General features: G+C 34.5%; 3 protein-coding genes and 1 long non-coding RNA gene across 5 annotated transcripts; 2 read left to right on the top strand and 2 right to left on the bottom strand.

Annotated features, from left to right (window-relative positions):
• Nucleotides 1–18: 18 nt before the first annotated feature.
• LOC140804179 (uncharacterized) lies at nucleotides 19–1,869 on the bottom strand. Its single transcript, XR_012112101.1, has 3 exons — nucleotides 1,741–1,869; nucleotides 771–971; nucleotides 19–452 (listed from the first exon to the last, which is right to left on the bottom strand). It is a non-coding gene; the product is annotated as an uncharacterized lncRNA (long non-coding RNA).
• A 502-nt stretch (nucleotides 1,870–2,371) lies between these two features.
• Nucleotides 2,372–4,158, bottom strand: LOC140804521 (glucan endo-1,3-beta-glucosidase 13-like). Its single transcript, XM_073160556.1, has 2 exons — nucleotides 2,798–4,158; nucleotides 2,372–2,547 (listed from the first exon to the last, which is right to left on the bottom strand). The coding sequence occupies exons 1-2, from the start codon at nucleotides 4,122–4,124 to the stop codon at nucleotides 2,528–2,530; spliced, it is 1,347 nt and encodes a 448-aa protein (XP_073016657.1). The 5' UTR covers nucleotides 4,125–4,158; the 3' UTR covers nucleotides 2,372–2,527.
• A 1,534-nt stretch (nucleotides 4,159–5,692) lies between these two features.
• LOC140805048 (xylan glycosyltransferase MUCI21-like) lies at nucleotides 5,693–7,487 on the top strand. 2 transcript variants are annotated; one of them, XM_073161233.1, is made up of 3 exons: nucleotides 5,693–5,862; nucleotides 5,959–6,072; nucleotides 6,179–7,487. In XM_073161233.1, the coding sequence occupies exons 1-3, from the start codon at nucleotides 5,748–5,750 to the stop codon at nucleotides 7,333–7,335; spliced, it is 1,386 nt and encodes a 461-aa protein (XP_073017334.1). In that variant the 5' UTR covers nucleotides 5,693–5,747; the 3' UTR covers nucleotides 7,336–7,487. The 2 variants fall into 2 exon arrangements, with proteins under 2 accessions (XP_073017334.1, XP_073017333.1); XM_073161232.1 differs by having other exon boundaries at nucleotides 5,693–6,072.
• A 12,596-nt stretch (nucleotides 7,488–20,083) lies between these two features.
• LOC140804588 (uncharacterized) lies at nucleotides 20,084–20,997 on the top strand. The gene is made up of 2 exons (XM_073160643.1): nucleotides 20,084–20,742; nucleotides 20,826–20,997. The coding sequence occupies exons 1-2, from the start codon at nucleotides 20,084–20,086 to the stop codon at nucleotides 20,995–20,997; spliced, it is 831 nt and encodes a 276-aa protein (XP_073016744.1).
• Nucleotides 20,998–22,037: the final 1,040 nt, after the last annotated feature.

Raw genomic sequence — 22,037 nt, 5'->3', positions numbered from 1 at the left:
TCATCGCCACAACAAGCAATCACTAGTGGAGTCAGAAATATGACTCTTCCCTGACTAGAATTTTAAAATTTATAATTTTTTATTATTTTAAATTGATCTACTCGGACTAATATCATATTATTTCAAAATTATACAAAATTTACACATAATTTTTTTGTAAAAAAAATGAGCCACCCTGGCTTTCATGTGGCTCCGCCTCTGCAAGCAATACAGTTGTTTCATTGTCTTTTACTTTTACATATATGCACATTCAGTTTATTTCGAAACAGTGGAGGTGCATCCAATGAAATATATTGTAAGAGTCAAGATTGTAGGTGGAAGAATGAGTACCATTCCACCAAGGGGCCGGGGATCGGAGCATGCATAGCGCACTGATCATATCTAGTTTGAAGCTGAATCTGAATTATCAGATTGTGTTCCAATTCCAGCAACTGAATGATACATGTCTAAACCTGCATGCATTTTAAGTCGTCTAAATTAAAGTTGGCATTGGTTCACCATAGGATTGCGATTTCGTAGCATCAAAACTCTAGATTGAACCATTTTTGCTGAAAAAATATCTGATACAAAATGACTTGAATTGTGAGATAATCTACATTTTCATAAAAGTTGGCAATCAAGAAACATGAGCCAACATCAAACAGACCATGGTAAAAAGAACATGCATGGATATCAAATTGCATATATATTAAGTTATCTGTGAAGCGTCCAGGCCAGAAAAATGTGCTTCTTCAAGAAATAAACAAACACAATACCAATTAGGCAATTACCATGAAAGATATGTAGAGCAACATTCGTTATGACATCAAAAATGGCTAGATACACTCCAAAAAAGTTCTGCTCTTGAATCAAAAATTGAAGAAAGTCATTCCAGCTTAGACATGCTTGAAAAAACTCAGACGTGGGTGAAAATTTTTATGTCTCAAGCACTATTTCTTTGTTACGGCATTTGCTACATGTATAATTACAACCTGCGCCAATAAAATATGAGAAGAACATCATCAATAATATATAACAATTAATAATATCCCAAAGGCTGCATTAATAAAAATTTAATTGAAAGGCCAGCCATGGAGAAATTGTTAAGATTGGAACTTGCAACTAACTCAACCCCAAAAGCTAGCTCAAGGGGGAGGATTGTCCAATCCCACCCCTCTCACGCCCAGGAATGAACATCTGGAGCGTGGAGTTTACAAATGACCCAATTATGGGCAGAACGGGTGGCCTAATTATAGACAGTCCAACACATAACGGTGAAACCCGGGCTCTGATACCATGTTAAGATTGGAATTGGACCTAATTCAACCCCAGAAGCTAGCTCAAGGGAGAAGATTCTCCAATCATATATATACCACTCAAAGGTTATTAATTCAACCGATGTGGGACAGTTAACATAAATCAATCAAGAAAAGCAGTATGGATTTGAACTATGGCGTTGGGGAAAAAAAATGTATCTGGTCTAACTAGATAACAACAAAAAGTCCACATATTAATGCATATATGATCCAAATTTAAGAGGCTTAAGTAGAAACTAACACCCTGTGGAGATCAGAATCAAGAGAAGATCAGAATCGAGAGAAGAAAAATTAAAGACTGCATGCTATCCCCAAAACCAACGGGGGGCAAAATAATAAAATTAGTTGATTGATCAAGAGAAAATAATCCGGAGATATTTGGATAATGTACACCTAAATTTAACAATAGTTAACGCATGAAAAAAAAACAATGAATGGAAGAAACCTGCGGCATTTTCGATCGGAAGCGATTAGATTTTGAAGACAAATTCTTTGGCAGAGAGCATGAAACCCTAATCAGTTTTTAGTCGAAGGAAAACTTGCAAGGTGGGAAGATAGGAAGGGGGGGAGGAAGACACTGCGCGATATGAAAATGGGAAGTTGATCACCGATTTTACTATATTATCCTTAGCTTACAGATCATCATTACCTGCTGCCATGTTAAAACCGACAAGGATATTTATGTAACATCGTACAATTGTCAAACAGTTCTATTAGACTATTACTTTAACTAAATAGTAGAGATATTTTTTATAAATTAATTATAAAATTTATAAAACTATTTTTTGTTTATATTACATTGGCATAACCTTTTGAAACTGTGGTGTTGTTTAACAGTTAAAAGTTGGCATATATTACTGATATATTATAAAATTAACAAGTCATGAATCATCTGAATTATGTATGGAAGAGTGATCATGATTCATCACTCAGCATACGTGTTATGTATTGAACGAGTAATAACACTACTAATATGATAAGCATGATTAAGATCCTATTTTAAGCTCAAAGGAATTTTTTTTTCGAATTTCAAATTAAAACATAATTATTTACTTCAATTATTATATTCATTTACGTCTAGACAAGTCACCACCAAAATTAAACAAGAAAAAGAGTACAAGACAAATTAATTAACTACTAATAATTTATAATAATAATAATAATAATAACAATGATTTAAGAATCCAACTACTACTAAGGATCGAGAAAAGCCGAGTCTCCAAGGGGTCGGGTCACTCGCAGTCACCAAACTCTGCAAGATATAAAATTAAACATTTGTTTAGTCTTCAAATCAATTAAATGTTGCTTAAAAAAATCGAGTAAAAATAAGGAGTGTAAAAAAATTATATTTAAATATTTATTTTTTCATAAAAGATGATCTTTTATTTATTTTAGTTAAAATAAGATTTAATGTTTGAAATTATTATGATTTTGTACAAGTAATATATACGCAACAATTTTACTACTTTAGTTTAGATTTTGAGATTGACTGAAAATTTTACCTGGGGATTGAGTGACCACGTAGGCGGCGCCGCCGAAATAACAGGTGCCACTCCGGCGACCCTTCTTCTGATAGTAGCGGTTGAACGCGAGCGAGGCCTGACCCACCGCCGAGTTGGGATTATAACACGCGCCACCGGGCAGAATCCAACGGCAATCTACGCCTCCCTCGTCACACACATAATCCAGTGCTTCTCTCAATTTCTTCTCACCAACTTCACCGTTCGCCATGCACCATGTCTGCCCAACTCCTCGACCTTTATTCAAACTCTGCAGCGTGAGTGAGATATCGTAGACTTTCTGTTCATTCGGGTAGAAAAGCCCGTAGTTCCTCTCCGAAATGGGCCCGGGTTTCCCATTCTCGTTGAAAAGCGCGAACAAATAGACGTTTAGAGGCTCCTCTGGCCTCAATGGGGTCCCATTGCCAGCGAGCACTCTGCGCACAAGGTTTCCGTTATAGGCGGCAGCGTTTTCTAGACCTGCACCAATCTCATCTCCGTCACCCTTCGATGGCCACCCGGTTTCGGAGACCACCATTTTCACATCACCGAATCCCAGTGCATCCATCGCTGCAAAAACGGCGTCCATTTGAGCTTCGAACAAGCTCTTGTAAACAAGCCCATTGTTCGGGTCCGCAACACCGGCATTATCGCGGAACAAGGCGTAGTCTGACGAGATCGTGTCAGCGTTCGCAGAATACGCGAAAAATGGGTACACATTCATCATGAGGAAGGAATCGGTTTGCTTCAGAAATTTCAGCAGTGGTTTGATTACCGATTCGGCGAGCTCCGATTTGAAAGCACCGGACGAGGAAGGGTAGGAGGACTGGAGTGCACTGAGAGCTATAGGGGACGAAACTTTGATGGAAGAAGCGGCCCCGAACTTCACGAGGGATGCGTAGACGTTTTTCATGGCGGGTACGAGGAAATGAGTAGTATTATTGGGGTCCACGAAAACTTCATTCCCGACGGCAATTGCTTCAATCAGCGTGTTCGGGTAATAGGTAAGGATGTTGGACTGCACCCACTCGTCAGTGAATGATAGATCGGCGGCGGCTGCGGATAACTCCTCGTTGGGAAGAGCTACGGTGACGGAGATCCCAGAGCCGGAGAGGGCTGAGAGGACAGTGGAATCCGTGTCATAAAGCTTAACTTTTGTAATTCCTTGCAGTTTGAGGAGCCGTACCACCTGCTGCGGCGGTGGCAGATTGTTGGCCAAGCGGCCGTAGTTGATACCTATGACGCCGGAGTCGCCGATAACAAGGCGGAGAGAGGATAGTACGAAGAAGAAAGCTGAAAGTGAGTGGGTGAAGTGGTTGGGAGACTCCATTGTTGAATGTCCGCCCTTGTGTGCACACACGAAGGCTTAAATAGGGGAGAACACAGGAGTCGTGGGGGTGGGTCGTGGGGAAGTGGGCTAGAAACTTTTACTGAAAATATAAACGTTAGATCTGCCAGTTCAGCTTACATTTTTGTACGAGAAAAAATATTTCATAATGCAGAGTGGGCCATTAATTATTTGGAGATCGATCCTGTTACAACGGGCATCGACTTCTTCAATTATTAATTAACAATCCACCGTAGTGTGTGTTTGTATAAATTTTTTTTAAATTTATATAGTTTATATTTAAACGAAGATTAAAATATAATGATAAGAAATAATTATAGATTAAACTGTAATTTTGATATATGAATTAAAAATAAATAGAAATAAAATGTAATGATAAGAAATAGTCATAGACTAAACTGTAATTTTGATATATGAATTAAAAATAAATAGAAAAAGATAGTATGAAAAAAGTAAGAATGGATCAATTGAACCTCCATCATGAAGTTTAGAATACAAAAGCTCTATCTATTAGTTATATGTGATTTGCATTAAATTTTTAACATTTATTAATTTATATATATCTCTCTATTCTATTTTACTAAAGGTGAGAACATAATAGTAATAACTACTTAAAAAGGACATCAATTTTTTCTCTCAACTTTATTTTTTTTAAAAAAAAAATCAACATACTTTTTTTTTTTATTTCAACAATTCAAATACCAATTTAGTCCCTCTATAATTTGTCAAACATCACTTTAGTCTATCGATAATTATAAAAAAGACTGTACACACATGCATCGCGTGTACAGACTAATTAGTAATTATTAAAACAGAACATGACACAAAAAATCAGTTATCAGACTATCAAAAACCCGATTCCACCTTCCATCGGAACTCGAGTTGTTGGTTGATTTAATTCGCAGAATGGAGGAGTCAAAACTGTGCGTAGAATGGGACTATGGGAGGGGTGAGTCCTTTCGTTTATTTTCTAATGGACCATAAATGTTCAATTTGTCTTACACTTTGAGCTTATAAGTTATATATATCTTTTATCACTTCCAACGAAAACTGTCTCCGCCTTGGAAACTTGTTAAATGACCACTACTACTTTGCAGGATGGGAACGAGGTAATTTTCAGGATCAAGAGAAGCGCAAAACTGAAGAAGCTCATGGATGCTTAACGCATTGAATTGGCAGTTCAATAATCCTGAAACTCGCCGATGTACGATTCCTTTAAGCAAGAAAATTTGACCTGCAAAAGACATACACATTGAATTGGCAGTTCAATAATCCTGAAAGTCAAGTTTGAAGAAAAATATTCGGATTGAAATGTCAACTTGTTGTAAAAACATGGTTTTAGTTTCTGGGATAAATAATATTTACGATAAAAACATGGTTTTTATAATCTAATTTGTTATAATAACAATTGGATTAAATAAATAAATATTTTAGGAAATTGGAAAAAAAATATGGATGGTAGCATTGCAAACGAATATTTTAATATTAAGGTTGAAAGCGTGAAAATAACCATTAGATTAACTCAAAGCTTTACCGATATTTGCTTGCTTATTAACAATAATACCTTCCCTTGAGAGCTGGTTTTGGTTTCAAAACCATCGAGAGATGGAGCCAAAAAGAACTGTTTTTGGTGCCACTCCGATAATTTTCTTGCTCGCGCTTCCTCTAATTTGTGTTGGGATTGATTTCTTTTGGGGAAATAATATCCCTTTCGATCGGTGTAGGCCAACAATTTCTACATTGAATTTAGTTCTGTTTTTATTCTTAAAATCTGAAAACATAGTCAACGCAATGAAATTTTTACAAATTTTGTCAGGGATGCGATACTTTTCTGGTATAGTAGAACAAAGCTCCGTGGGCGAGAAGATTATCAATCAAACAGCCGAAGATCAAGAATTCATGAGGTTTCATCTATCCAGACTAGTCAGAGGTCCCCCCCCGATTCTTCATCTTCTTTTTTTCCTTGTAAATTTTTTTTAAGGAAGAAGATTTTCTTGATCTGGGATTTGCTGAAAAAGAGAACTCAATTGATGCAGGTGAAGATAGAAAAAATCTTGAATCAACAGGCTTTGCATGTGACAGAACATATCACTCTGTGGTATGTGTATTGAATCAGCCCGTAAAAATCGACACCAGGAACATGACTATCTACACACAGTCGGCCCCAAATCGGATTCAAGAAACTGTTATCCGTCCTCATGCAAGACAAGAAGGTCTTCCACCAGGAATCACACCAGTTCATGTCCTTCAAATTGGCAACTCAACACCACCGGTTTGCGAATTCGAGCACCATGACCCTGCTGTGATTTTTTCTTCAGGAGCCATCGGAAATGTTTTCCATGAGATGAATGAAATCATCATCCCTTTGTTCATTACAGCGAAACATTTTGAATCCCGGGTGGTTTTGATACTCGAGGATTATAATCCAAAACTTATGAGTCAATATGGTAAAGTCTTGTCGAGTTTAACGAGGCACCAGGTGCTGAATCCAGCTATAAACGGCAGTGTGCATTGCTTTCCAGGCTCCGTGGTCGGGTTACGATACCACGACAATCTTGCTTTGAATTCAAGCGAAATTCCAGGGGGGTATTCAATGACTAGTTTCAAGGATTTTCTGAGAAAAGCTTATAGTTTGAAATTCAGCCATGTTTCTCAAATACCAAAACCAACGCTAATGCTGTTGTCCCGTACCAACTCGAGACGGTTCTTGAATGAAGATGAAATGATCCAGCTGATTAAAGAACTGGGATTCGAGCTAATCGTTGTCAAAAGATTGAAAACCGTGTCGAATTTGGATAAATTTGTTAAGATGATAAACTCTTGCAGTGTCCTGGTTGGGGCACATGGTGCAGGTTTGACTAATGAGATTTTCTTGCCCACCGGAGCAGTGATGATTCAGGTGGAACTCTTAGGCACGGAGTGGGCGTCAAATACGTACTACGGTGACACGGCACGTGCAATGGGGGTGCATTATTTACGCTACAAGATCGAGCCGGAGGAGAGCTCGTTGGCCAAAATATACAGCCGGGATGATGAGGTGTTCACAGATCAGGGATCTTTGTTTAGGAAAGGTGGATACAGGGCTGCAAGAAAGGTGTATCTTGATATGCAGAATGTGAGGCTGAATCTTGTGAGGTTTAGGCAGACACTTGTTGAAGCATTTAGTCTTGTTACTGATTCATTTGAAAGTTGAGTAGGTCTCTTGTGAGACGGTCTCATGAATTTTTATAAGTGAAACTGGTCAACCCTACAAATATTCACAATAAAAAGTAATACTTTTTTCATGGATGACCCAAATAAGAGACGCGTCTCATAAAATACGACTCGTGAGACTGTCTCACACAAGTTTTTGCCATGTTTGGATGAGTTTATATGGATCAATTTCAAATTCACCTCTTACTAATGCATTCAGATGCAATGTTAATTATGATAGATCTGAAATATGGAAAAATTTGTGTGAGACGGTCTTATGAGTCGTATTTGTAAGACGAATCTCTTATTTGAGTCACTCATGAAAAAATATTACATTTTATACTAAGAGTATTACTTTTTACTGTGAATATGAGTATGGTTGACCCGTCTCACAGATTATGATCCATGAGACGGTCTCACATAAGACACACTCTTGAAATATTCACATGATCTTGTGACGTGAGTTATTTCAAATCAGGATGAAATTTCTTCTCGAATCAAATTCATTGTTAAAATTCATTCTCATATCAAAGCATCTCATTCAAAAGCAACATTAGAGAAAACACATTTTTAGTCCTTACAATTTACTACTAAAACATTTTTATTTTTAGTTTGTAAACATTTCAACCACACACTTTTTGTCTCTACACTTTAATTAAACTATTTTACGTAATTAGTACTTATGGTAAAACTTACCGGTAAAGTTTAATTTTGTGATACTTAATAAATTTTAGGGACAAGAGAGTTTATAAAATATTATAAACTAAAAATATTATAGCTATTATAAGAGCAATAAATTAGTCAGTATTTACGATGTAAATTTATCTTTTTATCATATATTTATTATTATATAAGTACTATGAAATTGTATTAATTTTTATATAATTTTTTCACACAAGAAAAATCGTGTAAGAGGATGAAAAATCAATAAATATTATACGTAGAAATTTATTTAACAAATAATTCTTAAAATTTAAAATTTATAGATAATGGAATTAATTTTATAAAAAATTCTTTTTTAGATACTGAAACGTCCTCATCTTTTATTGCTTTAAAAGTACTAGAAATTTTTTTTTTTATCTCTCACATTTTCGGTCATTGCATGCACATGCACATAAAAATAATCTTGCATCATTTTAAAGTAAATCATCCAACTAGTATTTGAAAATTTAAATGAATAATCAAACCAGAAATCGTAAAACGTTTTACCAAACCTAAAAAGCAATAAATGTTGAAAAGTGTAGCACATACTAAACTCTCAAAAATCTCTCAAAAGCATAAATAAATAGTCTTAAAATCTTTAAAAGAAATCATAAAGCGTAATGCGGAAAAGTAGAAGCGCTGGTCCTCGGGTTGTGTGCACCTTCAGTCCAGTAGTATCACCCGTCAAGTCCTCCCTCAGAACCACCTACATCCATCACACCTAGTGAGTCTAAAGACTCAACACACCATAATCTTTGTAACGAGTAATACGTAATACAGTCAACATATAACGGTGAAAAATATTTGTACTTAAAATATCGTTTTCATGAAGATGCATAAACATAAACAATTTCGTAAACATTTTCATGATGCATAAAACTTTAAACATAAACATTTTCATGACATGCATAAATAAACCTTAATCTTTTTCCTTTTTCCTCAACATGACATAACATTTAAACATGATCATAAACATTTTCCTTTTCCTTTTTCCTTTTCCTTTGTTGAATTCAGTTCGTTAATTTTGACTTTCCTCTCATGACATGACCTCTCGATGGATCCATCAGAAATATAACCACAGTACTGGGCGGCGGGGGACACCAGCAACACTCTCACCGGTCAACTGTGCCCTGGCCTAACATGAATCGAATAGAAATACGATCGTCGGGGCTCCCAATGGGCTTTCCCCTCACGACATTCCTATCCTAACCTCAAACCTTATAACCTCTTGTTCGCAATAATGGAAACACGATCGTCGGGCTCCCACTGGGACCATCACCCTCACGATATCGCCACCATTAACGAACTAGTCACAATCACTTCACATCCTTCAACACTTTTCATTCACATCACTTTATAAAAACGTGCATAACATAACATTTTCATTTCCTTTGAAACCAAGCATGCAACATGTATTTTAAATGTCTTCTTCAATCATAAACGTTCTTTAGACATTTAAAAATCAGCATTTAATCATGCGAAATTCATATACATTTCAAAATCATCATAATAACATAAAACAGCATTTCGGGCACTGCCATGACCTTTACTAATTTTCCGGTATAAAATGACCGTTTTACCCCTGGCTTCGACATTTTTCGTTTTCAATTATTTTCTTGATTTCATGACTCTAACATGTCCCAAATAATTATTTAAGCTTATATGAATTTTTTCGTAATTTTATTTGGCTTAAAACTTAGACTTTTTCAGTTATCTTTTCTTAATTATTTTAACGGTGTTTTAATCCCGAAAAATATCAAACTTTAATATAAAATTCCTAAATTCTAAATTTAGTCTTTTTATATTATTTTAGCCCTTATGGATCACGACTCGACCCCCGTGAGTCGTTTTCCAATTTTTCTTTGTTTTAGAACTCAATTTGACACCTAAACTTCAACCCCGAGCCATCTCTTAATTTTATCGAGTTACCCCCCGAACCATATCGAGCCAAAAGTTGCCCAACATGTCAAAGTTACCTACTGGACTCTAAGTTCGACAAGGAACCCCCCCAAAACCCAAAAACGAGACAACCCAACCCGCTGCTAGTGCTGGCCGAGAACACCTATTTGCATGGGTTCTATGTTTTGATGTCTAGACCCTAACCCACGACTTGAACCTCTAACCTACCCCTCCAACACTCGTCTAGGACTCTTAGGATGTACCCTGACCCAGCCCTTGAACCCCAAGCCAAGCCCACGTCTCCTGCGCAAACCCTGAAGTCTGCGCAAGGCAGAAGTGTTTCTCGGGTTGAGCCTTGCTTGGCAAGGCCTCCTCCCAGCCCACACGACTCGAGTCCTAGCATGACTAGGACTCCTCCCTGACCCCTAACCGACTCTAGCCGAGCCCTGGCCCAAGCCAAGACCAAGCCAAATCCTTTTTTTTTTCATGGAACCCGATCACCCAAACCATGACAGCAAAGAACGGTTTTCTTTTTTTTTTTGTTTTCTTGTTTTCTTGATTCGGTGGTGATCGGCTGTGTCTAAGAATTCTTCTAACGTGTACAGACGTCTATTTAGCAATTTTTTTAACATCATGGCAGCCCCTCACAACATAAAACATGAGTTTAGATCATAGGAACATGAATTTACTCTTGTACATGCCATAAACCGTAAATATCGAAAACGATTTTCGTGTTCTTCATGCATTCAAATATTCGAACAATAATATGATATGATGGATGAGAAAAGGAGATTAAGGCGTGCCTTTGCGTTATATACGCTCGAATAACCGACGACGACGAAGAACAGGAGAGATGACAAGGCTAGAACTCCACGCGAAAGCCCTCCCAAGGCTGCTGCCGATTTTCTTTTCCAGAATTAAAGAGTGCCGTGTGTGGTGTTGTGTTGGAGAGAGTTTTTAAAAGATAAAATAGAGTGGCCGATTAGGTGATTCTAGAATTGTAGCAAAAATACACTTTATATACTAATATAATTATCTAAATAGGCTTAGGCCTATTAAGCCATAAATTAAAGCCCAATTAAATTAATTAGATTTTAAATAAAATAGAAACAAGGTTTTATTTTAAATAAAAATGTGAATTTAATAGCCGGGATGCCCGAAAGCTCGAATTTTATTTGAAAAACCAACACCGATAAAATCTACGTCCCGGCGTATAAAATCATCTCAAAACTCCTTATTTTCGAAAATGCTTAGAATATCGACCATCTTTTAAATCGTTAAAAAATAATCATTTAATAAAAATATTTTACATTTTCTTCAGCCCTCGGTCCACGTTCCTCGATCGTCATTTGAATACCCTTTAAATATCATTTTATGCATGATGACAATTAATTCCCATTTAGCAAGTAAACAAGTAAGTCACATAATTAATTAGCAATTAAAACATTTAATTAAAATACAAGGGAATTTAATAATTGCATGCATGTGGTTTGCGTAGACTTTAAAATTTTCGGGGCGTTACAGATACTAATTTTGTTAATTGAATTATTAATTTTGTGTCAATTTTTACACATATAAATTTATATTTTCTTAAATATTAATATTATTAAATTTCCAAACTCGATTAAAATAAAAAATTCATTACAGAGTTTTTTTTTAAATCAAGTAATCATATTTATATTTGAAATAAAAAAAATTATTTTTGATAATTTGGATTTTTATAAAAAATTTGGAAGAAATGAATTTTTTTATATAAAATAATCCATAAGGATTGGAAGCTCAAAGATACAATTTTTTTGTTGTACTTTTGGTTACTTTATTTACTATTCATTATATATATTCACGATGAATATATATTTAAAATATTAAATTAAATATCGTGAATATATATTTAAAATATTAAATTAAATAAAATTTATGATTGTAAATAGAATATTACCGACATTATCGGATTCGGACTGAACCAAACCAAATTTAAGCAGTTTTGGATGATAAAGTATTAGAACCAATTCAATCCGATAGCATACCGAATTAAACTAGTTCTAGTGTTAGTTTGAAAATGTCGGGAGTTTTTGTGATAACAAAAAATATCGAGTTATTTCATGTTCCAGCTACTACTTACGAGTATTACAAGTTTCTAGCTGAACAATATAAAGTCAAGTCAGACAAGGCTTAGTTTCAGTTCAAGCTGCGTTCAAGACTCCAACTGGACCGCATTAGATATTCTTGCCGCAAATTGATCTTTAGTTGATATTGTTAGAGTAGATGCCCTGCAAGCCAACGGTTGGCTAGGGAATTTATTGACTCAAGTGTAATAAACAATCTTTATTTTAATATAATTTACTTTTTAATGGTTTCGTTATACTTTATCTGTATACCCATGCAAGCAGCATAGATAAAGTCCTTGATTATGCTTTAATACAAATGAATCGTAATTCGATGTTGAAACTCATTTGTAAACACTGCATATTCTAAATTCGTTCCTAGTCGATTCAGCCGCCTAAAACATAGATAAAGGTCGCTTGAGCTCGAGACTAGCATATGTGATGTTGTGTACTGCGTTTCTTGGTAAGGGCATAGAGATGTCCAAACATACAGATGGGTTGTCATATGATGATTATACCGAACAACCCTCCCTCGGACTTTCCAAGTGGTTATCATTCATCGAGAGGATAAGTTCGTGGTTATGATTGTACACCATTAGTCCTTACGACTCGGGACAACACTGAGGCTCTATATGCTAGGGCTGTGCTTTGACTCGTTTACCGGCTCCAGGAGAGTCATCAGGTGGCGAGGTTGGGTACAGTTGCGACACATATAGGAGCCAGTGCATTGTAGTCGGGGATTCACCGCTCACCTACGGGTGTGGATATCCTATGTGATCTAATGAAATAATAGTGCATGGAATCTCTGGCCAGAGTACGAGATGTACGTTGGAGAAGGAGTTCTCCAAATAGTACATGCGATGCCACTATTATAGTTATCACATAGTTATCGAATTAATATGCAACCCTCGATGAACCAATGGTTGCAGATTCGATCGGGATATATGAGATGAAGGGACCGTACTATACGTTAATCATAATCGACTGGTTCTTGCAGGCACTATCAGTGATACCTAGGGGATCATGGGGCGATGCTACTAGACGCTCTTACCATGATCCGATGGGTGCAATCAGAAATGAGTTCTGACATTCTTAATCAAGGTGTTGATGAAAAGAATGGGGCTAACTAGGGTAAGCCCGAATAAAGGATTATGTCCTGAATCACAAAGAGTTGTGAACACACGGCTAGCTGTATCCCTGAACCATTGAGGGTCACACAAGCACTGGATCGTTTGTTCCCGTTGAGAGAATAAATTCAAGCAGTTAAATTTATATTATGATATAGTAAATTCAAGGAGTTGAATTTATGATAATTAAATTTTGAGAAAATAAATTCAAAGAGTTGGATTTATGAGATAGTAAATTCAAGAAGTTGAATTTATGAAATTTGGAGAGAATAAATTCAAGGAGTTGAATTTATAAAATTTGAGGATTTAATTTATTAAGCCCAAAAGTTGAGTTTATTAAATATTAAATTTTGGAGGTGATAAATTCAAGGAGTTGAATTTATAATTTAAATATTAAATTCAAATGTTGAATTTATAAAAGAATTAAATTAAATGTAATGGGTATACGTATAATGAGCTTGTAGGAGTACAAGATCAACATACATATTATTAAAGTTCTTAATTGGACTTTAAAAAATTAATTAATTAATTAAACTAGTTGGACTAGAATAATTAATTGATTAAATCCATTAAGTATTTAATTAAGTTAATGGGCCCTAAGCTTATATATGTGTGTATTAGGCTTATAGTTTAATTTAATTCATTCATAATTTTTGAAAACCCTAGCCTGCATCTCCTAAGGATTTTTCGAAAACTCTCCCCTCTCCTATCAAAGAATTTCGGCCACTTTCTTTTGAAGAAAAGTTTGAGTCGTCTCTCGTTTTTATCTCAACGTAAAATATCTTCCAATTTTCTAGTGCAAATTGGAAGAGGAATAAACCATCTAGTCGTGGACCTAATTCGAAGTAGATCGAAGAACGTTCGTATGGATTCATGAAGAGCTATCTCCGCTAATCCCGGAATAGTTGGAGCCAAGTGATTTAATTCACAAAAGGTATAATTTTCTAACATCCTATGAATGTTTGTTAAAATCATACGAGCGCCCAAAAGAAAATTATTTTGATTGTCAAAATACAATAAAAATTTTAAAACTTCCGCTGCGTTTGGGCGTGTAGAAAACCGGGATCCAACAGATATTGCTCGTGCATTCAAGTCTATCTGACCCCTATCACATCAACTTTATAAGTATTTCTGATTTGTCAATATACATTTTTTGATATTGTCTAATTAACAAGAACGTTCTCTAAAAGGACAAGAATGTTGTGCAAAGTCTCTCTTTCTGATTAACTTTTCAGACATCGTTGGTTACTGTACTTGGAAGAATTTATTGATGCATTTATTACGTTGTACTATGAATAGAAAGGAAACCAGAGTAAAATTACTTTATGTCAGAAGCCAGTACACATGAACGTTGATGATCGTATACCGTTGGAGAATAATGTATAAACAGGCAGATTCAGATTGAGAAGAAAAACAATGGGAAACGAACTATTGATTATATCTAATCAACTATCTCTGAGATTTCGAGCATTTTACATCTTTCTTCCTCAAAGCCGTTCACTATGGCACACATTTATTTCTATATCATACTATCAATGATCAATCTGTGTTACATTTGTAACTCGAGCCGCTCAAGCTACCTGTTAAAAAATTTGAAGTTTTGTCTATCTTAACCAAAAGTTCCATAGACAACCAGACTTGTTGTATTGTTATTTGGGTAATACTAAGAATTTTGATTTATGATGTCATAAGTATTAGTCGAAGTGAGTTTGTACAAAAGTTTTATTAATTAAATTTTTTTAATAGATTACTTCCTAAAAAAATGTTGTCGTAAGAGATGTTTATATTCGAACATCCGTAGATCTGTGTATTATTTACTTATAAACTACATTTATTTATCAGCTTTAATTTATATATGTAGTTGTTGAGTTAAAAGATTGTTTATTGTTGAATACATATTATTAATCTAGCTGGACCATTTCTGCATTTGAAAACAAGTTTAAGTGATCTGGTTATCTTTAGCCATTCAAGAAACACATTAACAATTATTAAGAGCAACTCGAGTTTTTAAAAATATTTTACAATAGTTTATTCACATTCTTCTAAATATTTTTCGTTCCTAACATCCAGATTTGTTGGATTGAGTATATAATCCAATCCAAAACCGAGTCAAAATGAAATGGGTTGCACCAATTTGATCGGAATGTTGACCAAATCATAAATATGTAGGATCGGGTTGAGGTCGGATTGAAATCATATTTGTTTTTTGTTTATCTTAAATCAATATGTACCTAAAAATGTAATTTATCAACCAACATATCCGAAAATTAAATATACTTTTTGTTGTATGTAGAACTACAATGTGACACATATTAAATAACAAAATATTCAAACTATTTCAAAAAAATGTTTCGAACCAAATTGGAGTCCGGCTGATCAGATCATGTTATCTGAGCAGATTGGTTCCCGTTCTGAATCAAGATGTGAGTTGTACGGTTATCATCAACTATAACTTTTGGTAAAACGACAAACACTTGATCTTACAATCTATCTATATATAAAAGCACAGTTCTGCCAAATATAGAAATATCCCGCCAAAATGATTAGTTAAAAAAGGAAATAAAGTGAGATTCTAATTTATTAATTGCTGTTTAACTACTGACTTGTCGGTGCGGCTGTTTAGTAAATGATTTGTCATTCTCATTGCTAAATATATTAAGTCTGACTAAATATCTTTTTTCAATAAGAAATCAATAAATTAAGACAACAGTCTAAATTCCAGTCGTTTGGGCTGCCATAGCCTTATTTGAATTTGAATTTGAATTCAAATAAGGAAGCCCAAGAGCCTAAAATGAAGACCGAACCGTGTATAAATATTTGATAAAATATTAGTCATTTTTACATATTCTGTCCAAATCAATCTCACGATTCTCAAATCTCAGATTAAAAAATGCCTCCATTGATCAGTGAATTAAGAATAGTGGTTCGGATTTGCTATCTGAAGTTATCGTTATGCTTTATTTTTCTTCAAGATATGTTTCACAGCTATGTTGGTTGTTGGATTGTTGTCTTTATCAGAATTTCCTTTTTTTAATTATTGTTGGATTGTTGTCTTTATAAGAATTTCCTTTTTAATAGTTGCATTTGATTTTATATTTTACCAATACAACATATACCCAATTCTAACATCACCATTATTATGTCTATTCCCAAAACAATCATGGGCATACAAGTAAAATACAATGGAACAAAATCTTAAAAAATTATTCCAACAGAATTTTTTAAAGGAATTATAATTTTTATTATGGTTATATTTGAGTTACTAATAAAAAGAAAAAATACAATTTATCATACAACCAATAATAAATGGTACATGTATAAGAATTATGAAAACTAACTTTACGAAAGTTGAGATTTTGAAAACTACTTTATTTTCGCTGATTAATTAAGTTCTTAAATAATATTTAAAGCCATAATATATAAAAATACTATAAATAATTATCCCATTAGTTATTTAAGATTTTGAAGTGAACATCGTAAATAATCATACATTCAATAATAATTAGTTGAAATTGAAAAAAAAATGGAAGATAGTTTTTACTGGAACGTTTGTATCATGGACTTAGGTTTTATTTTGGTTAATAAAGCAATCAATAATTACATATTATAAAATAAAATAATATGAAAATAATTATAATTATCTCATTAAATTATTTAAAGTTTCAATACATTGAAGAAAGAATAAACACAACCCAAGGTTAAATTTTTACACAAGCCAACCACATCACACAACCCCAAGCACGAGCAACTTTTTTTAAAAAAATGAGTGGTACATGTATAAGAATTATGAAAACTAACTTTACGAAAGTTGAGATTTTGAAAACTAATTTATTTTGGCTGATTAATTAAGTTCTTACATAATATTAAAAGCCATAATATATAAAAATACTATAAATAATTATCCCATTAGTTATTTAAGATTTTGAAGTGAACATTATAAATAATCATATATACATTCAATAATTATTAGTTGAAATTGAAAAAAATGGAAGATAGTTTTTACTGGAACGTTTGTATCATGGACTTAGGTTTTATTTTGGTTAATAAATCAATCAATAATTACATACTAAAAATAAAATAATATGAAAATAATTATAATTATTTCATTAAATTATTTAGAGTTTCAATACATTGAAGAAAGAATAAACACAACCCAATGTTAAATATTTACACAAGCCAACCACATATGCACAACCCCCAAGCACGAGCAACTTTTTTCAAAAAAAGCTCCTATAAAGTAGCTTTTACTCTTACAAGTTACAAGTAGAAAAACAAAATTTTCAGAAGCTCAAGATAAACAGTATGTTTTTCAATTTTGTAACTTGAAACTACTTTTTGAATGAAATAAATTTACGTATCCATTCTTAATTTTATGTATGTTTTTTGACAGATTTTCTGGACAAATAGAGAAAAGTTTGACTCCACCATCTTTCAGAAACACATCTCACAAATTCATATACAAAATGAAAAGATTGACAAGATCTACGGTTATTAATAACAAGCGCACCAAGAATAATACCCAGGCAAACGGTATGTTTCTCATGAATTGGTATTTGACTTTATATTAGTTATAAATTATGGTCAGGAAATTTACCTTATATTTCTCTGTTTTGTGTAAATAATCCCAAATGTTTTCTTTCTAGTTGAGGTTTCAAACTGCAAAAATATATATATATATATATATATATATATATATATATACATATAAAACGAGATTTTTACATTTTCCATGTTTAACAACTGCAAAAATATAAATTTAAATCATACCAACTTCGATTATCCGACAATAATATGTATAAAATTTAATTATTACATTCGAAAAAAAAATTACGAGAACATCAATGCAAAAGACTTTTCCTTAATCTATCCGAATAAAAAATTCTGATAGGTTTATTTTATATGTAAAAACTTTTAAAAAAAACATAAAAGAAATCATATGATTTCTCATATATGAAGTGTGGACTAGCTTTAAATAAAGCTCCAGGTTTAGATCTAAATCAAAAATGTATAAAATAGCTTTTAGTAATTAAAAAAAAAAGAAATCGTTCCAAATTCCACCAACATAAAAGAAATCATTGAAACCGTAAAAAATTACAATTGTTGATCCAACTACTAATCATGTTGTCAACAAATGTTTATTCTCAAGATGAAATAAACCCTAAAAAATTACAAACGTAAAAATAAATGTCAATTCATATTCAATACTCATTTCTCAATTCATTGTCACGACATACATCAAATACGTAATCACATGACAATTTCATTAATTATCGATAATCACATAAGATTTACGATAACACGGTACACGGTCCTTACACAATGCGACATATTTGCAATATTAATATAGTTAAAATTTGGTATATCTACATATATGTGTAACAACATGGTCTTGGTTCGTTTACATATGTTCAATACAAATTGCATTGTTACGTTGCATCAAAATATGGTACAATTAGGCCTATTTGCAGTACCAATATAGTTAATATACACATAAACTTGTCATCAACCATAATATCGTATCAATTCAAAAAAATACAATAGGAATTCCACCAATTCCACCTAAACATGCCTTATCTCAGAATTTTTATTCCTCTAAATCCATTTTCAATCACCTATATTCGTCTATTAGGATGGTAGCGACAATGTGTGCACTCATAATGTCTATGTTGCAATAATTCCTATAGTTCCATGTAAAGGGGTCGCCGCGGATGGACTGCCGAAAGTTTGGTTCGCCACTTTATAAGACAAAACTCTCGGTTGGAAAGGAGAAATGGCTCGATGCTTTAGAAGACGAAACCCTCGGCAGGAAATGAGAGATATCTCCAAACTCTCTTAAATTTGTTGGACCTACGATAGTAATATTCTACTGTCGACGGTAAAGGATAGTCGCTGGAGTGCAATGCCGAAAGAGGAGAATCGACAGACAAGAGAACATAGATATTGATGGTGAGTGTGGAAGGAAACATGATCCTGGATGGTTAATTAATCTAAAATGGTTAATACAAGAAAAAAATTTAAAACTTAAGGGCTTGATGTATCGTTTAATCTCGACGAAGTAGCTCTCGAATCAAATTTTGCACACACATAAATATTGAGCTAAAATCTGGAAAAAAAATCGAAAATTTCTAAAAATTATAGATCGAGATGACACAAAAAATACACATCATTGTCAAAACGTCAACCACCAAACTTACATGTATTTCAACAAATTTTTGGGAAAAAAACTCTAATATGCATAAACAAAGCTCAAACGAGCTCAAATATTCAAAACGAAGCTCAAATGTATACATTAACATGTCGTCGATCCAAGACTAAATTATTTACATGTCGTTGATGGAAGAATTTCTCATGTTTTCCTCCTTCATTTGTCATTCACAGTCCACAGATCCAAAACGAAGCTCATGATCTGGTTTTTATTATTAATGAGATTAAATTAGTTAATGGTAGCGTAATGAATTTTATTATTTATTAGACATATTTAGAAGTTTGCCTTACCGATCTAGAAACAACCACCAGAAGTTTATCGTCGATTTAGAAGAAAAAACCTAGGGTTGGAAGGAGAAATTGTTCACCGCTTTATAAAGATGAAGCCCTCAATTAGAAATGAGAGATATCTTCAAACTCTCTTAATGATCTCATCGGTAGAGGAAAGTTGTCGTCATCGAAGTGAATAGTTGACCGGAAGAATTGATGGAGGGAGAAAAAAACATAGATGGTAAGGATATTATAAATAAAGGGAAAGAGTTCTTACTTAATTAAAATTTTTAAAGCAAGGACTAAATTTTCGCAACAATTTTCAGTTATAAGGAATTTTTCTCTAGGGTTCTTTGACTCTTAGGGCTGGGAACCTGCGTTGTGCGGGATTGTTTCGTTCTTCCTTATCCTTCGAATTGAACGTTGGGTGGTCACAAAGTTTATGGATCCAGATGAGATCTCCCGTTTGGCCGAGGAGATGAGACTCTCAGCTCCAAAGGAGAAGGACACCATTATTTTAGATGATTCAGAGACACGAATCGGACATGAGCGTTTGAATAATTGCTTGGTAGCGAAGATTCTTTCCCCAAAAGCTATGAATAGGGAAACTTTCCATCACCAAATGCCACGCATCCTCCAAGCATCGAGAAAGGCACACATCGAGGCTATGGGAGACAATACTTTTGTTTGTGATTTTGTATCCCAAAGAGACAGGAACAGGGCCCTTACAGAGGGACCCTGGAATTTCTTCAAAAGCTTGGTGATTTTCAAAGAACCGATGGGTTGGCAAAATCCTAATGATATGGTATTCAATGAGTTAGGGATTTGGGTTCAATTCCATAACCTGCCATTAGCTTTCATGCAAGGAAAATTGCTAAACAAAGTCGGACGCCACATTGGCAAAGTGGAGGAAGTGGATTCAGGAGAAAATGGGGTGTTCTTGGGTCGTTTCGTGAGAATTCGGGTAAGAATAAACATTTCTCAACCATTGATGAAGTTCATTCGGATTAAAGCCAATGGGGAAGAAGAAGACATTATTGTTCTGCTGGTTTACGAGAGGCTACCGGACTTATGCTATGCCTGTGGAGAATTGGGCATACGGTCAGCGACTGTGACGACAAGGAGGCTAATAAAATCACAATGGCTTACGGGGTTTGGATGCGTGCATCATCTCACATTGGCAGTAGTAGGAAAAGTTCGTCCAGTACTGAGAAATCATCCTCTATCCCTCCAGATAGCCCTTTGAATGATGAAGCTGAGAACCATGAGACCACTGATAGATACAATACGGAATCAATAAGCCAGGCCCTTGTAGTTCAGGACATTCTGCTATTGAATTGGATTGAACCCATTTGATGATTCCTGAGTCTATTCCTTTTCTAGAAAAAATGCATGGTAAGGCTCCTTTAGCACCGAGCCTAACAGTTGGCGGGTCAAGACAGTGGAAACGCAGGGCTAGAGAAGTCGGTAAGGCTCGGGTTGTTGAGAAATCGCAGCTATATCCTGAATTGGCTAATTGACATATAATTGTCTCTGAAAACGACAGTTTATCACATGAGCATACAAGCCCATTAAAAAAAAGGTGAAATTGGGAAGGATGAGTCCTATGTGTACAGATAAGGAGGATACATATACATATATACTAGGAACAAGACATAAACATAAAACCTCAGCCCAAGCTGTGGCTCCCTTCAGAAGTACCCTCTCCGGTCTCCTGATATCCTGGAGTACCTGCCATTGTCCACACATAAAGAAAACAACAGCCCTCTTGGGGGTGAGCAAAGCTCCGTATGGAACAAACAATCATATATACCACAGATATCTAAACAATGATATATGGTATGCAATGCATGTATGTCGTTGAGGTATCAGGTCAAATGTCCATCCACTGAGCACATGTCAGAATCAATCGAATCGCTATCAAATCAAATCAATGCTTGAGCTGGCACACCGGCTGATATGGGAATACACGTATGATAGCGTCGGCAAAGCGCCATCAAACCCAACATCTCATATCCAATCATATGGGGCCACAATTGTCTATGCTTTACGGGTCATATAATACCGGCATAGCGATTGTGTTCACAAACCCCGGAATCCAATCAAATCATATCAGGGTATCCAAGGATCATAGCTCAACGTGTATGTCATGTATCGATGTATGCATAAAATGATTTGTGTTAACAAAACATTTATTTTATACATCGATATCTCAATCTCAATGTCATGTATGCCACATCAATCAACAATTAAGGCATATAGACACATAATCTCATTCCAATCAATCCTATCAATCCAACATATATCATAAAATACAGATACATGTCGTATGTTACCCGGTCGCAACATACCTCAATTCTTCGTTTTCAATTGATGTAGCCTGAAGACACTGATAT

Source organism: Primulina eburnea, chromosome 11 (genome assembly GCF_022965805.1).
Source record: "Primulina eburnea isolate SZY01 chromosome 11, ASM2296580v1, whole genome shotgun sequence".
NCBI classification, from domain to species: domain Eukaryota; kingdom Viridiplantae; phylum Streptophyta; class Magnoliopsida; order Lamiales; family Gesneriaceae; genus Primulina; species Primulina eburnea.
The sequence above is the reverse complement of the archived record's forward strand: the minus strand, read 5'-3'. Positions and strand labels throughout refer to the sequence as shown.